At 53.8% G+C, this 14,217-nt stretch overlaps 1 protein-coding gene across 9 annotated transcripts in view; it reads right to left on the reverse strand.

Annotated features, from left to right (window-relative positions):
- SLC7A1 (solute carrier family 7 member 1) overlaps positions 1 to 14,217 on the reverse strand; it is a 67,280-nt gene that overhangs the window by 3,755 nt on the left and 49,308 nt on the right. For all 9 annotated transcript variants that reach the window (XR_009536706.1, XM_060128925.1, XM_060128920.1 and 6 more), the window contains 9 exons: positions 11,692 to 11,850; positions 9,864 to 10,038; positions 8,170 to 8,291; positions 7,441 to 7,663; positions 6,586 to 6,725; positions 3,771 to 3,873; positions 1,837 to 2,054; positions 1,452 to 1,618; positions 662 to 770 (listed from right to left, as the gene is read on the reverse strand). Coding sequence is in view for 8 of the 9 variants with exons in the window: in XM_060128925.1 (XP_059984908.1) it covers positions 662 to 770; positions 1,452 to 1,618; positions 1,837 to 2,054; positions 3,771 to 3,873; positions 6,586 to 6,725; positions 7,441 to 7,663; positions 8,170 to 8,291; positions 9,864 to 10,038; positions 11,692 to 11,850 (1,416 nt within the window). In the remaining variant the exon portion in view is untranslated. The remainder of the gene's footprint in view (positions 1 to 661; positions 771 to 1,451; positions 1,619 to 1,836; positions 2,055 to 3,770; positions 3,874 to 6,585; positions 6,726 to 7,440; positions 7,664 to 8,169; positions 8,292 to 9,863; positions 10,039 to 11,691; positions 11,851 to 14,217) is intronic.

Raw genomic sequence — 14,217 nt, forward strand, 5'->3', positions numbered from 1 at the left:
CCCTGGGACCCAGGAGCGTGTCGGGATGCCTGGAAGCGGGCGTCCTCCGCCTCTGCCGCCTCCACTCCCGCAGTCACTGGGGCTGGGAGGTTTGGCCGCAACACGGCCTGGAGGTCACTGCTCTCGTCAGTGGCCCCGACCGGTCAAGGCCAGTCTCCCGGGCCTCGGCCCCCGGCCTCCGACACTACACAAGGAACCCGGGTCCATCTCTGCAGCGCCTGCTGTCAGAGGCCCAGAGAGGGGCCACGGTTGGTGCTAAATGGGGCCAGCACCCAAAGGGTGACCCCCCTGCTTCCCACAGGCCCAGCCAGTCCCCACGGCCCAGTGTTTGGGATGGACAGCAGACTCACGGGCTCGTTCTGAGAATGTTAAGCTCTGGCCCGAGATAACTAGTTCAGACAAAGGCTTTAGAGTTATCTAAAAGGGAAGGGAGGACCCACAGCCTACCAGGAGCTCCTCACTGTCAGAGAGGAAACCGCTGACTACGCGTGTTTTCGCTGTGGTTTGAAATCTGAAACGGGGGCGGCTGGAGGGCACAAGCCATCCAGCCAGTAGCAGGGAGGACAAATGAGCAGCTCAGCATAGGCTGGCGGGGCTGGGGGCCTCCAAGAGTCGCTGGGACATCACGTGCTGGTCACCTCGAAACCCACAAGTCACGTACCTATCAGCATCCACACTGCAAACCGGACCCACGTGCCTCGGTCCAGCTGCATCATGAGATAGACGTTCACGAAGATGCTCAGGACCGGCAGCACCGGCAAGAAGGGCACCTGCGGAGACAGGAGGCGGGGCGTCAGGTGTGACGCGATGGAGAGGGCGGGACAGACGGCTCTGCTCCACTCATTTAGCGAAACTACCCAAGAAAGGAGCGCAGCCGAGGCTGATACGGACGGCCAGGTCTACGTGGCGAGGGGCTGAGTGCCAGTCCCCAGTCCCGTACCCACACCCCGTACCCCCAGCACCCCCCAAGTACACCGCCGCAGGCAAATCCTAGTAGGTGGGAGTTTGTCCTACGCTACTAATCGCCAAAGTGAGCTGTCGTCTAACTTCCCCGCTTACTCCTCCCCTGAAGGGGCCGGAAGAGGGGCTTCTGCTTTATTTCTAAGGCTGAACTACCTTATTATGCGTAGCATCTAAAAATGCAGAAGCCCTGGTCATCCCCAAGGCTTGGTGATGACATGCGATCCACCAGGGCCAACGTTTATTTATGAGAAGCCCAGAGAACGCAGGGCGCTACCCCACCTGAGAGCCAGGGCCCAGCCTCTCTCAGCAGGCGCCGTCTGTGCCCGGGAGCCCCAGGCTCACATCCCTCGAGGCCGGCCAGCGAGCACCTCCCTCCGCCCACCCAGGCCTCGCAGAGCCCAGGCAGGCAGGGCGGCCTCCCGGCAGGAGCGCCAGGCTCACAGCCTCCCGGGGGGTTCCCTCCAGCCCGGTCAGGCCGAGCTGCTCACCTTGAACGAGAGCTTGGTCTTGCTCTCGGGCTGCCGCCAGATGATGGCTGTGACCACGCAGCAGAGGAAGGCGGAGCCCACGAGCACGAAGACTGCCCACAGCTCCCCATTTACCAGGGCCCCGTTGCCAAGCACAGCCACCATGCAGAAGGTGATGACCAGCAGGGCTAAGAGGCAGAGCGAGACGCACTTCAGTCATTTCCCAAGTTCCCACACACACATCCTCAGCTCTCCCCAGAGCCCGTGGACAGCGGGGCTCCACTTCTGCAGGCACCCACCCCAGGTAGGACAGAATGACGCCACGGTCCAGGGCAAGTGCGGCTCTTGCCCACCCGCGAGGGTAAGCAAGACCCCAAACACCGCACAGGGAAGGGCAGGCTCTTACCTATGAGGCTGGTTGAGATGTTCACAATTAGCCCAGAGAATTTGGAAGGCTCTGTATTTTGCGGTGAGAGTACGGTTTTCAGAGAAAATTTTTCTGCTTCTGGTAAAAAGCCCATCTGGGAATCGCTGGTGCTCACCAACTCGTTCTGGTAGACTGGGTCGAGCTCGTCACTAGTCCTGGCCATCTGGTATACCATGTTAGGCTGCTCCGGCTGGTACCTGTGAAGCAGCAGTTTGCTTGACCGTCGTAATGTGCTTTAATTAACAAGCAAAAGGACACACACTAACTCAAGTTCTTAGTAAGCCTTCAGAGGTAAGCTGCCCAGGACACAGGGCATAAAACGGGAAGAGGGTGATCAGAATGGTACATTTTCCCGCAAACAGAAAGAGAGGAGGAGACCCAGGCCTCACCTTCTGCTCCTACCTCTCTCTGGGCAACACCCTCCTTGGTGTCTCTGTTATGAGGCAACTTGACCTCCACCATGACCCAGCCCAGAGGAAGGTCCCAAGAGTGTCTCTTGCTCTGAGAAGTAGCACTGGCCCTTGGACGCTTAAGATATTAGGCCACTTCCAACCAAACTATGGCTGTAAGGGGGCTGACAGCACAGACACAAATAGAAAGCAATTACGTTAGGACCGTGTCTGGTGCAGAGAGCCAGAGAACTATGTCTGCAGCCTGATGAATTCGAGAAACTCTGTTTGTAAGACTTAACTGGATCACTTTATTTTAAAACTCCCAGTGCCTTGGAATAAATAACTCTCTAGAGCTGGGTGAAGGACCATGACTTTCAAGACACTAGCCACCTGCAAGTGAGACACTCATTTTAAATGAGGCTCCGGATCTTCCCAGCCAAGATGACCAAAGGTCGGATCCTTCCCACCCGCTTTGCAAAACGGAGCGCACTACGAATTATTCTGCATATAATCTAAGAGCGAATATAAAGATATTTAACCGCTTTTTTCACTGACTCACTCATACAATACCATTCGGTCTGTTAAGACAGTGGGGTGGACCTCAGAGAGATTTTAGCACTGAGCTCTTGGGAAGGAAGAAGGGGTGGGAAACTAGCAAACTAGCTCTAGCTGACTCTCCAGAGCCAGGTAATTAGCTGTAGAGCACGTTAGGGATGGAATCAGTGTCCTGGCAAGTGTAAAGCCCTGAGAAAGTGGGGGGCTCTCCCCAGGTGACCACACTGAGCACCTGCACAGGTATCTGTTCCCGTCATGTACCCTTACCCTTACCTGGGGTCGTTCCTGGGAGTGAGAAAGCAGAGCCCTGTCTCCCAGAGCAAAGGGAAACGGGAGCAGGGGTGTGCTTGAAAGGAGGGGCAGCGAGGCAGCGGAGGACCCCAGGACACCAAGCCTCGGCCCAGAACTGCTCTATTAGGGCCCTCCACGGGGCTGGCCCGGTCCAGACAGGACTCCAGGCCAGAACCGGGAGAGTCTTCCTGAGCACCGCCGGCTACTCCGGGGCCTGCAACGGCACTCGCTCCCCTGGGGCCGGCGCACTGCTGCCATGGGAGCGCCACACCGACCCGCGCGTCACGGGCCTTGGATTCTCCCAGTCCCCACCAGGGCCTGACCCCAGTCCTCTCTGTCCCAGAACCTGGACCAAATTGAAATCGTTACCCTAAGCCTTCGAAAATTCTGATCCAAGGATCCAGGCCCAACAGTCGGGTTGATAACCTGTCTCTACCCTCCCAACATCTAGCCAGGAAAACCAGGGCCCATGAGAGAGACAGGTGGGGCCACCCCGGACTCTTCAGGGATATTCTCTGTAACCAGGCTTTCAACCACCAGATGCCACCCTCTCCCAGGCGGGTCCCAAAGGAGCTGTCCGCAGCCTAAAGTTTACACTGTATAGACCATTGACACAAACTACTAAAAAGAAGGCTGGCAGTGTGCCTGTCCTGGAGCCCAGAAAGCCGTACCTACCGTAAGACCAACACACAGGCAGCCACCAGAGAGTAGGCCAGGAGGGTGCCAATGGACATGAGGTCCACCAGGTCCTTCAGGTCGAAGAGGAAGGCCATCACCCCTGGGGAGGAGACGAACGTCAGGACCGAGCACGACCCTCCACAGCCGGCCAGAACCACAACCCCACCTGCGACCCAGGCTGTGTGAGGCGTGCCGCTTCTACTTTCCCCCTTGCTCTCCCCGGCCCTTTCCATGGAAAAACACTGTGACTTTGCTTAAAGGGGAGAAAAGCTCAGGATTAACCATATACGCAGCTCTCAACAGACAGTAATAGTAATTAACATTTATGTGGAGAGTACTTTTATCAACATGATCCTTTCTGACCCTCATGGCAATTTTGCCAGCCATCCCTACGCTAAAAATGGAGAAAGTGAAGTTCAGACATGTTAACAGACTTACCTAAGGTCACACAGCTATTAAGTGGAAGAGTCAGGCTCTAAGCTAGCTTCTTATGGCTCTGAGTCCAATGTGTCTTCCCCTACACCATGCAGACGTATAGACAGACATGTATATCTATCCATCACCCCATCCACCACCCATCCACCATCCATCCATCCATCACCTACCCATCATCTACCCACCCATCATCCATCCATCAACTACCCACCCATCATCCACCCCTCCATCATCCAGCCATACACCATCCACCCATGATCCATCCACCCATCCACCCATCATCCACCCACCCATCCATCCATCCATCCTCCATCCACCCACCCATCCATCCGTCATCCACCCATCATCCATCCATCCATCCTTCCATCCGTCATCCACCCATCCATCCCTCATCCCTCATCCAATGGCACTCGTGAGCACGCCAGTCCCTGGGTGCTAGGTATGTGCCACTGAACAAGGCAGACCAGACAGCCGCTGGCCTCCCCAGGCATTCACCGGAGACTCGCATCAGCAGGCAACAGTGGTGAGGAGGCGGCTGGGGGCAAGTCCACTGCCCTCAACAGAGGATTCTAACCCAGAAGATGGGCGTGGAAAGCAGTGTTATTCCCAGACAATACAGTCCCTTCACCATGACCCCACTTCCAGCAAAACAAAACATGCATGCTTCTTTGAAAATCTTCTGTAGATCTTTATGAGAATATGCATGTCTATTTATGTGGGTATATGTGTCGAGTTTCCCATTTAAAAAATAACTTGGCTGGATCTACTTTGGGATATTTTCAAATCACATGCAATCAACACAAGTTGAAACATAAACACTAAGCCGTAACTTTTCCACAAATATTTCTCAAGCCCACACAGACCACTGCAAGTAAAACAAATTCAAATTGAGGCTAAAAAACAGAATTAAAGAGCAGTGAGGCCCTTCTGGATAATTAGAAGAGGAGCCCCCTGTGTGAGCTACAAATGCCTACGCTCCCACTCAGAGGAACTCGAGCCAAACTTTTTCCATGTGAGGTGATTTTAGAAAACTAAATACTTATTTACCACCCCCGCCAAACGAAAAGAAAAAGCAAACCCTTGGTTTGGCGATGTGAGTCACTTTAAACATTGTAGTTTGATGTCCCTTAATCAGCACAGGAAGGAAATTAAGGCCAGTCTTCAATACAATCAAATTACAAGTAAATACTGAAAAAACACTATTTCCAATTCCTTAATCCCTTAAACATACTGGTCACATTTTGACACATGGTGCCCCTTAATCTGCCCACGGCAATCACCCTCAAGAATGCAGACTCACATAACGAACGTGTAAAATAAGAGAAACTGGCTTTCCTTCATTATGTAATGTTAATCCAAAAAACTATACGCACACGTTGCTAAGGGCGTAAACGCTACTGACAACAATTCACTCTGTAAGATGGTCATGCGCCTCACTACCCTCACTCAAGGCTATTTGACAAGTTCCTGTGATGCAACTGTCACTGGTATCCTGTGTCATCATTTACCAAGACCCACTGCTCTACTCATGGGCTGGAAGGAACCAGCCATTTTGGCCCCAAAACAAACCAGGAACCAAGAGGCAAGCTCTGCACTCACCGGGCAAGAGCATCCTCACTTTACCTCTCTGAGCCTCCGCTTCTCATCTGTGTGCACCTGCCTCCTGGGCTATGAAACGCAATTCAATGAGGAAACATAAAAAAAAAGCACAGTCTCCTTGCGGGGCTGCCATGGCTTTCATGGCACACACAGAGCTCCAAGGGTTCTCTAGCCCCCGGCTCTCCTCTCTCGGAACTGTCCTCTTGGCGAGGGACCCGATATGCGGTCAGATCAGCCTCCTCTGGACCTGCCATTGTTTACAAACTCAGGGCGAATGGCTTCACCAGCCACACCCTCAATGTCCCCTGGGGTATAGGTGACACGCTTTATAAAGCATCGATCATAAGGGATTCTCACTTCCCAGAGAATTCACAAGCTAAGACGCACGGATGGTGAATTTCCAGTACCAACAAAAAGTCACCCGGTTTGTACCGTGTAAAATGTCATCCCACCAAGGTCTGCTCGGGGACATTCAGAAAAGGGGAAAGACGCCGGGCTTTGAAGGGACAGCGTGTATTCTAAGCTCTGTCCAATGAAACGATAACAATTTAAAAATTCAAATTGTTTGAGAATTCCATCACATGCTCTGTAAAACTGGCTTCTGCCTTTGGTCAAAAAGGCACTTAGTTACCTTGAAATAAACCAGGTACAAGAGTAAAAACCCGAAGTTAAAAAAGACCAGTTATAGCGTCTCTCAGACCAGCACAAGTCAAGGTATTTCCCTAGGGAATAATGACTCCACTGTTAAAAGACTGGCCCGTGAAATTCCAGTTCTTACCGGCAATGGCACCTGAGGTTAACGTGGCGATTATTGGTGTTTTGGTCCTATCGTTGATCTGGGCCAAAAATTTAAACAGCAGCCCATCTTCAGCCATGGCATAGATAACTCGAGGCATGGGAAACATGGACCCTAAAAGGCTAGATGGGAAGAAAAGCAAAATGCATCCGTAAGATATCTCATGGGAATAAAGGCACCGTAACGCGCCATGCGTGTTTACCACCGAGGAGAGGCAGCTGTCTCCAACCTGTGAAGCCCGCACCTAAAAGACGGACTCAACACACCAACCCCCGGAAAAGCACTCACTGCAAAGGCTAACAGGAACGGGAGATGTGTGACGTAAACTAGCGTGGCAGCTAGACACAGTTTTATGGAAGAGGAATTTTGTATTTATTCCCGTGATGATTTCTAGCTGAATCAAGCAGAAAATAAAAGCATCGCTGCGTTCATGAGGATTTCTCTGTGGTCAGTCCGTTTTTAGCAAATACTTCCTGTGTGTCCAGGCCAGCAGAAAACATCAAAGTGTTTCTCATTAAAAGGCACGTGCTCCCCTTTTCAAGGTAGCCTCTGCTTTATGGCCAAACTAAGGGCCAAAAGACAGCGTTCACAGAGGCGGCCCGGTCCAGTGGCCACAGATGGGGACAGAGAACCAGGACCTTGCTGAGTAGACAGTGCTAGAATGTGGGCTTCAGGTTCTTCGAGATGAAATGTCAGTAACACAAACAGCCCTTGGGGTGACCGACAGCAGCACGAGGGGAGAAGCCACACGATCAGGGCTGGGGTTTGGCTCTATTTCAAGGGACAAGAGGAATATTCACAGCAGACCCGCCTTCCCGGGAGTTTCCGCTTCCTCACCTGGTGGAAAGGGCACAGAGGGAGCCGATGGCCACTGCGTACTTGGCGCCCTCCCAGCCCACGTGCTTGAAGGCGTCTGGCAGGGGGCTGTCCTTGTCCAGGCAGAAGTAGGGCATCATGAGCGTGAGGGCGGCCGACACCCCGAAGTAGGCGACGAAGCAGATGAGAAGGGACGCGACGATGCCCACGGGGATGGCCTTCTGGGGGTTCTTGACCTCCTCCCCTGCAAGGAGCAAGGGGTCAGCTGGGGGGCTCGGGACCACCCCATGGCACGCGGCCCTGTGGGGACCAGGGCCTTCCCCCGGCACCACAGACCACGACACCCACAAGCCCAGGGACAGTGTTCTCGGCCTTCACACTGATGGTCGGCAAGGAAGACTCGCCGCCTTTAGCAGAGAACACGCGGGAGGCCCGGGAGCCCGGCCTGTTCAGTCACCAGGACGACGGTGTTTTTAGCGGCCCTATGTCTCCCGGAGGGTGCACAGGTCTGCAATCAGCCGCAGCTAATGCCATCCTCCCGGCCCGCAGGGGACTGGTGGTCTCGTTCAGGGTGCCGCTTCCCGTCAGGCCTGCCACTCGGGGAGTGATGAAGCGGAAGATTAGCAGGAAGGTGCGCACGCACACGGTACCCAGGAGGGAGAGAGCGGCAACGGGCACGCACGCGCGCCCGGGAAGGGAAGCAGCGACCTGGCCAGGTGGGCCCGGGTGGGCCGAGGGGGGCGGGCGTACCTGTGGTGGCGATGCAGTCGAAGCCCACGAACGCGTAGAAGCAGGTGGCTGCCCCCGACAGGACACCGGAGAACCCGAAGGGCATGAACCCCCCGACGCCAGGTTTCCCCTCCTCCGTGTCACTGGAAGAGAGAGCCACGGTCAAGAGGCCAGCACCCGCTCCGTGGTCCCCAACAGGAACCATCCCAGCTGCCCCGCTGCGGCCGGGCCCCCCCCACGGTGAACGGGTCCTGGGACAGCGGTCACAGCCGCCATACTCCTGGGCGACGGGCCTCCCTGCTTTTCACAGCCAGGGCTGCAAGGGGCCACCAAGCCCTTTCCAGACGCCCCGGCTAAACACTGATTTGTGTGGGGCAGGGACCGCAAGGCAGGGTGCCCGTCAGGAAGGGGAGGAACCGGCGACCGCAGCCTCTCCCCCGGGACCCCCAGAGCATGGCTCAGCTGCCCGCCAGGCGCGGCGGTCCCCGCCCGCCCAGGACCAAAATGCAAAGTCCTGCACGTTTACCAGCAGCTCATGTCTGAAAACAAGCATTTCCAGAGATGCCGCGGTTAGAAAGGGTGAACTGTCTCAGTGGAGAAAAACCGCCCCTGCCTCCCGTGCAGCAGGTGAAGGGCGCGGGTGCCTGTGCGGGTGGGGTGGGTTTTCCGGATCTGAGCGCACTGTCCTCACGCTCTGTCCCCTCGTGGGAGAGCTGGGCCATGCCTGTGCCCACAGCCCAGATGCAACCAGGCGCACGAAGACGGCGTCCTCAGGGCTGACGGGACAGCCGGGCGGATGATCTGGTGGTCCCTGAAAGCCAGCGTGTGGTCTCGCTGGCCAGCCCCGCCCCCCGACTGTTCATTCCAGGACCTGACACATCATTTTAAAGCCACTGCACTGTTAGGAAGGTCTCTTCATCAGAGCCGTTTAACCTTCAGCCACAATTAAAACAAAATGAAAACTCCCCACTCTCCATCCTAGGACCCTAAAATTTACCCAAAAATCTGACAAAAGATCAGAAAGGCCCGTTTCCACGTCTGGCTTTTGTTTCCTGGATAAGATGAGCCTGTCGGTAAGGGTGCACCCAGAGGCCTGGGGAGCTGGCCAGGCACCTGCCTCCAGCCCTGGGTGTCCTGAGCCCCAGATACGGAAGGGAGATGGGGCCACGGTCTCTCAGGGCTGACGCAACACAAGCTGAGTGAGAGTGAAAGAGATTATCATAATCACATTCTGATACTTCAGTAGTTCTGAAAACCTCTGAAAAAAGCCTGTGAGGAAAGTTCCACATATTACTTCTTTGTTCTGGGGCATCAAATAGGAAGGCATTTCCAGATAAAGTAGCTCCCGCCACGGTGCTGCAGAGAAAATCTTTTCTGAAAGCAAAATTCAGAGCTTGATCATGAGGGAAATATGAGGGGAAAGGGATTCCTGAGTGAGTCTGACCATGGGCCCCAACCACGCACAGTCCTGGAATTAGAACGAGGATGCTGTTTCCCCGACACCTTCCTTAGTCACGCACAAGGAAAGAAAACTTAACCCAAACTTCAAACAAATCAAACACCCTCAGCTAACTGACTGCCAAAAAAACAATTAAATAATAACAAAACGTTCTAGTTCAAATTACACTAAAAATAAAAAAAGACTCGTATTGTCACAGCCGACGGCATCACCAACCTCATGACTGTCACGCACCCAGACACAGAGCAACACTCACTTGTTCAGGCAGAGGTGGCCAGATGTGTTCTGGAAATCCTCCTCCGTGAGCTGCCAGTTTTTAATGGATCCTTTCACGAATCCCGACACCATGATGAAGCCCAGCACCAGAACGTTGACACACGTGAAGACCTTGTTGACCATGGCCGACTCCTTCACGCCCAGGGTCAGCAGTCCTGTAAAGCGCGTCAACAGAAACTCTCTCAGTGTGAACCTCGCGCCAGGCACGTCCTTCTGGGATGGGGACGGGGACGAGAGGGTGACTTAGGAAGAATCCAAGCAGCGTCAGACCTCCGAGGAGGAAATGGGGCTGAATTCATTCTCATTCTAGAGGCAGGGATCAAAATAACCAAGGTCTGCGGGGGTGCTGAACAAGGCCATCAAGGCTGGCCTTCCAGATCCCCTCTGGACTCGAGACGCCGGGCCAGGGGCACCAGCAGAGGCCGCGACGTGTCAGCCAACGGCCCCCGAGAGCAAGGCCCTCCCTCCCCGAGGAGGAAGAGAGCCCTCCCTCTTCCTGAACCTCCATCCCCCAGAGCCACCCTCAGGGGCAGGATTTCATTTCCTCCAAGAGACACTTTGCTTGGATTCTCGGGAGGGTGAGAGTTTCCCAGAAGAGGAGTCATGCGCTCACTGCTAGGGGGCGCTAGCAGTGACAGCCACCTGGGCTGTGGGACCCCTGCCGCGTACGGGTCCTCCTGGGACTCAGAGCACGGAGAACAACGTATAAGCTAGACTAGTGCCAGCTTGTAAACTCCGGATAAAGAAGACACCGAATGATGAAAGCCCACGGGAGCCACATGACACCACTGCCGCAGGGCACGCTTCTGTAGTGAACTCTCTGGCTAGGCAAGAAGAGAGGCAGGGAAGGTGCCTGGTGACACGTGACCACTGACCTGATTGGAAACTACTGCCCTGCCGTGTAGGTCTCTCATACGTTTTAAAACAAAAGACGCTCTACGTAATAGACTGAATTCTGAAAAACAGGCATTAGGACAGAATTGAGCAATTCGTCACAGGGAACACGTCTCCGCCGTGTTTGTTCTTCAGCGTCCCTCCCTCTCGTGTTTATGAAAATCTCACTCGTGCAGACTTAATTTCTGATACATGTTCCTGCCAGCTGGACCAGAAATACTGCTGAGACTGGCCTGTGCGGAATGATTTCAATTATGTGGTGTGTAAAATACGGCACGTTGTTTTTAAAACCCATCCAAGATTTTCTAACCTCAAAGGAGAATTTATCTGCGTTTCAGCTTAATGTTTATGTAAACAAAACTCCCATCCTAGTGGCTGACTCGGATAAGTGTCACTAAGAAGCTGCCATCAGCTGTGTTCAAGCCATGTCTGCGATTTTAAAATTCCGTACCAGCAACTTCGTGGTGAAGCTTATTTATTTAAAGGGTGTTTTGCCGGCCGTTGGGTGTAAACCACCCGAGCCTTCGCCAACACTGAGGCCCTCATTCCTCCACATCGCCCTGGCTGACCAACGCCAACTTTCCTTTTCCAAGTAGTCATCCGCTGACTGCAAAGAATTTGTATTTCTGTATCAAAAAGCCTGCAGCATTAACAAAATCTTATTCCACAGTTACGCAAACACCTGAAATTCTCTTTTAATTAAATGACACGTAACTCGACCGATTCAAGAGGTCTATCCTACGTGAATCTCTAAGAAGCCATTTTGACAAAAAAGATGTCTGTATCAATTACAAAAAGGAGAAGAAAATGGGGGGATGGGAGAAAGAGAAAAGGAAGAAAGCAACTTAATGGGAGCCTGTCCTACACCTTGGACCCCTCGCTCCAACCCAGTGCCTTCCGGTGTGTGGCTTTACCTGTTAAGATGAGAATTATGATCACGGCAAATATGTCCGGGTTTTCGGCCAGCACCCCGGGCGCGTTCAGGGCCATGTGCGTCCGCGAGAACTCCCCGATGGGTTTGCCAATCAGCTCGTCAAACGTTGCGCTCCAGGCTCTGGCTACGCTCGAAGTACCTGCCACGAAACACACCGTCAGACGAAACTGAAGGGAAACAGTTAACGGAGCACCTGTCACCAAGCTCGGCACCGGCGGCACTCACGTAGGGATCGCAGCCGGCGCACGGGGGTCCAGCGGCAGCCGCCGGACCCCGGGATGTGCTCACTCGGAAGTGAGCGTCAGTTAGTGTTTGCAGAGACGTGAGAAGTGGAGCCTGGCAAGAAACCCGTTTTCCATCACAATCAATACGACGTGTATAGCATGCGTTTCGAACGTACATGGAACTCAATTACAATAAAAGTCTAACAAACTAATGTTACCCTGAGCACAGAGAGGCACTCTGGCAGTACTGACTTCTACTTATTTGATCTCATCCGACAAGAACTCCTGAGGGCGAACCGTTCAGGTGACTTCACGACCCGCTCCTGGGCTGCAGTGAGCAGGGGCCACGCTCCTCAGGAAGCGCCTCCCCTAAGACCCCAGCAGCAGAGCCGACAGGCCTGCCTCCCGCTGCGGGGGACTAAGGGCGGCGGCTCGGGGCTGGCTCCACGCCAGCAGCGAAGTCCCCGCTCACCCCTGCCTCTGCTGCTCCGGGCCCGGGCGGGCACCACTGACGCGGGCCGTGGCCCCGAGGGTCTGCCCGACGTGCTGGGTGCGGCGTCCAGCACCCCAAAGGCCAAGAGCAGCTGACTGCTCTCTGTCTCTGTCTCTTAATCTGAATAACGGCACTGCTCTTCCAGCAATGCTTCCCGGGAAATGTCGCTAAAGTTCCAATATCCACAAAAAGTTTCTTTATCTTCAAAGGGGGTCCTGCTGGTGACCGTGGTCTGGATCTTCCACAGAACTTGGCCAGAGTGACCTGCAGGACTCCATTTCACCGTCTGGTCTCACGCTAAGTGTTCTTCCAACAACTCAAAAAGGAAACCACATTTCTTCATCCCGAGTAGCCAGCCTATGACGAGTTCTGTCCTTCGAGGCCACAACCCAGTGAAGCAACAGGTCACTACCTCTCCTGCCCCAGAGGCCAGCTCGCTGCCAACAGGGCTGCCCAGCTTTTCCTGCCAGCCTACCCCCTCCCCACCCTTGAATCGTGGCTTTTAAAAGAAACACATTTGATAGAAAAGCTGCCCTTGCTCAGGAGGTGAGGCCGAGAGCTGCCTGCAGTAGCACGGGGGTGCGTCTCACACGACACCACCACTCTGGCCAAGACCCCGTCGCCACCTGCTGGTCCAGAAGCTGCAGGTGCTTCACGTTCACCATTCTGTTTTATTCGCAGGTAAATCCTCTGGAAACATAACGGCCCCTTTAAAATAGCTGCGTTCCCACCGAGAGGCTGCAGCTTGTAAGGACGTGTATGGTTGCAAGTTTTGGTGCTGCACTGAGAAAAACGTGATTAGGAATTTTATTTTCCAACCCAGAAGAGTAAGCTCTCGGCAGGTGCTGGAAAGAAAGGGAGGGTGTCGCCCAGGGAGCCTGGCGGAGCCCAGGCGGAGGCCCAGCACCACACACGGCTTCCCAGAGGGCAGGCACGGGAGCCAGCGGGGCCCACGGGGTTCAACGCATCCCACGCCCCAGTTTTCTGATATTACTTCTAAGAGCTAAAGCAGAACTGGAACAGTTAGTGGCCATTTGTATTATTTCTGTTTGCGAACCGGCCACTCGTATCCTTCAGTTATTCTGACATTCAGCCGTTTGTTTCTTTTAAGTGGATGTATTCAGCTTCGGCTGTAATCAAAATACAAATAACATAAAGAGAATAACACTGAAACCTATCGCACAGAAAAGACTATGTTTTTGGTGTTTTAGTTTGTTGGTTGGTTGTTTCTAACGCTGACGCCAAGTCCAGAGTCAGCAAGGACGTGAGGAAAAGGGGCCCTTGGCCGTCAGGAGGATCGCAGGCAACACAGGCCTTGAAGATACGCAGGCCCGCTGACCCAGACATTCTGCTTCTTAGACCATTTTAAAGGAAAAAGCACAGCTTTTTCTTTTTTATGCCAAAGTCATTAAGTTACTATTTATAACAACAACACAGCTGGAAACAATCTAAATACCCCACAAAGGCACCCAATCAATTATCTGTATATAAATCTATATAATGGTACATCATCAAGAATATTACTGTGGGGCTTCCCTGGTGGCACAGTGGTTAAGAATCCACCTGTCAAGGCAGGGGACACGGGTTCGAGCCCTGGTCCGGGACGATCCCACATGCCGCGGAGCAACTAAGCCTGTGCGCCACAACTACCGAGCCTGTGCTCTAGAGCCCGCGAGCCACAACTACTGAGCCCGCGAGCCACAACTACTGAGCCCGTGTGACACAACTACTGAAGCCTGCGCACAGCAATGAAGACCCAACGCAGCCAAAAATAAAATAAATAAACGTA

This window comes from Lagenorhynchus albirostris, chromosome 18, assembly GCF_949774975.1.
Source record: "Lagenorhynchus albirostris chromosome 18, mLagAlb1.1, whole genome shotgun sequence".
Lineage (NCBI taxonomy): Eukaryota > Metazoa > Chordata > Mammalia > Artiodactyla > Delphinidae > Lagenorhynchus > Lagenorhynchus albirostris.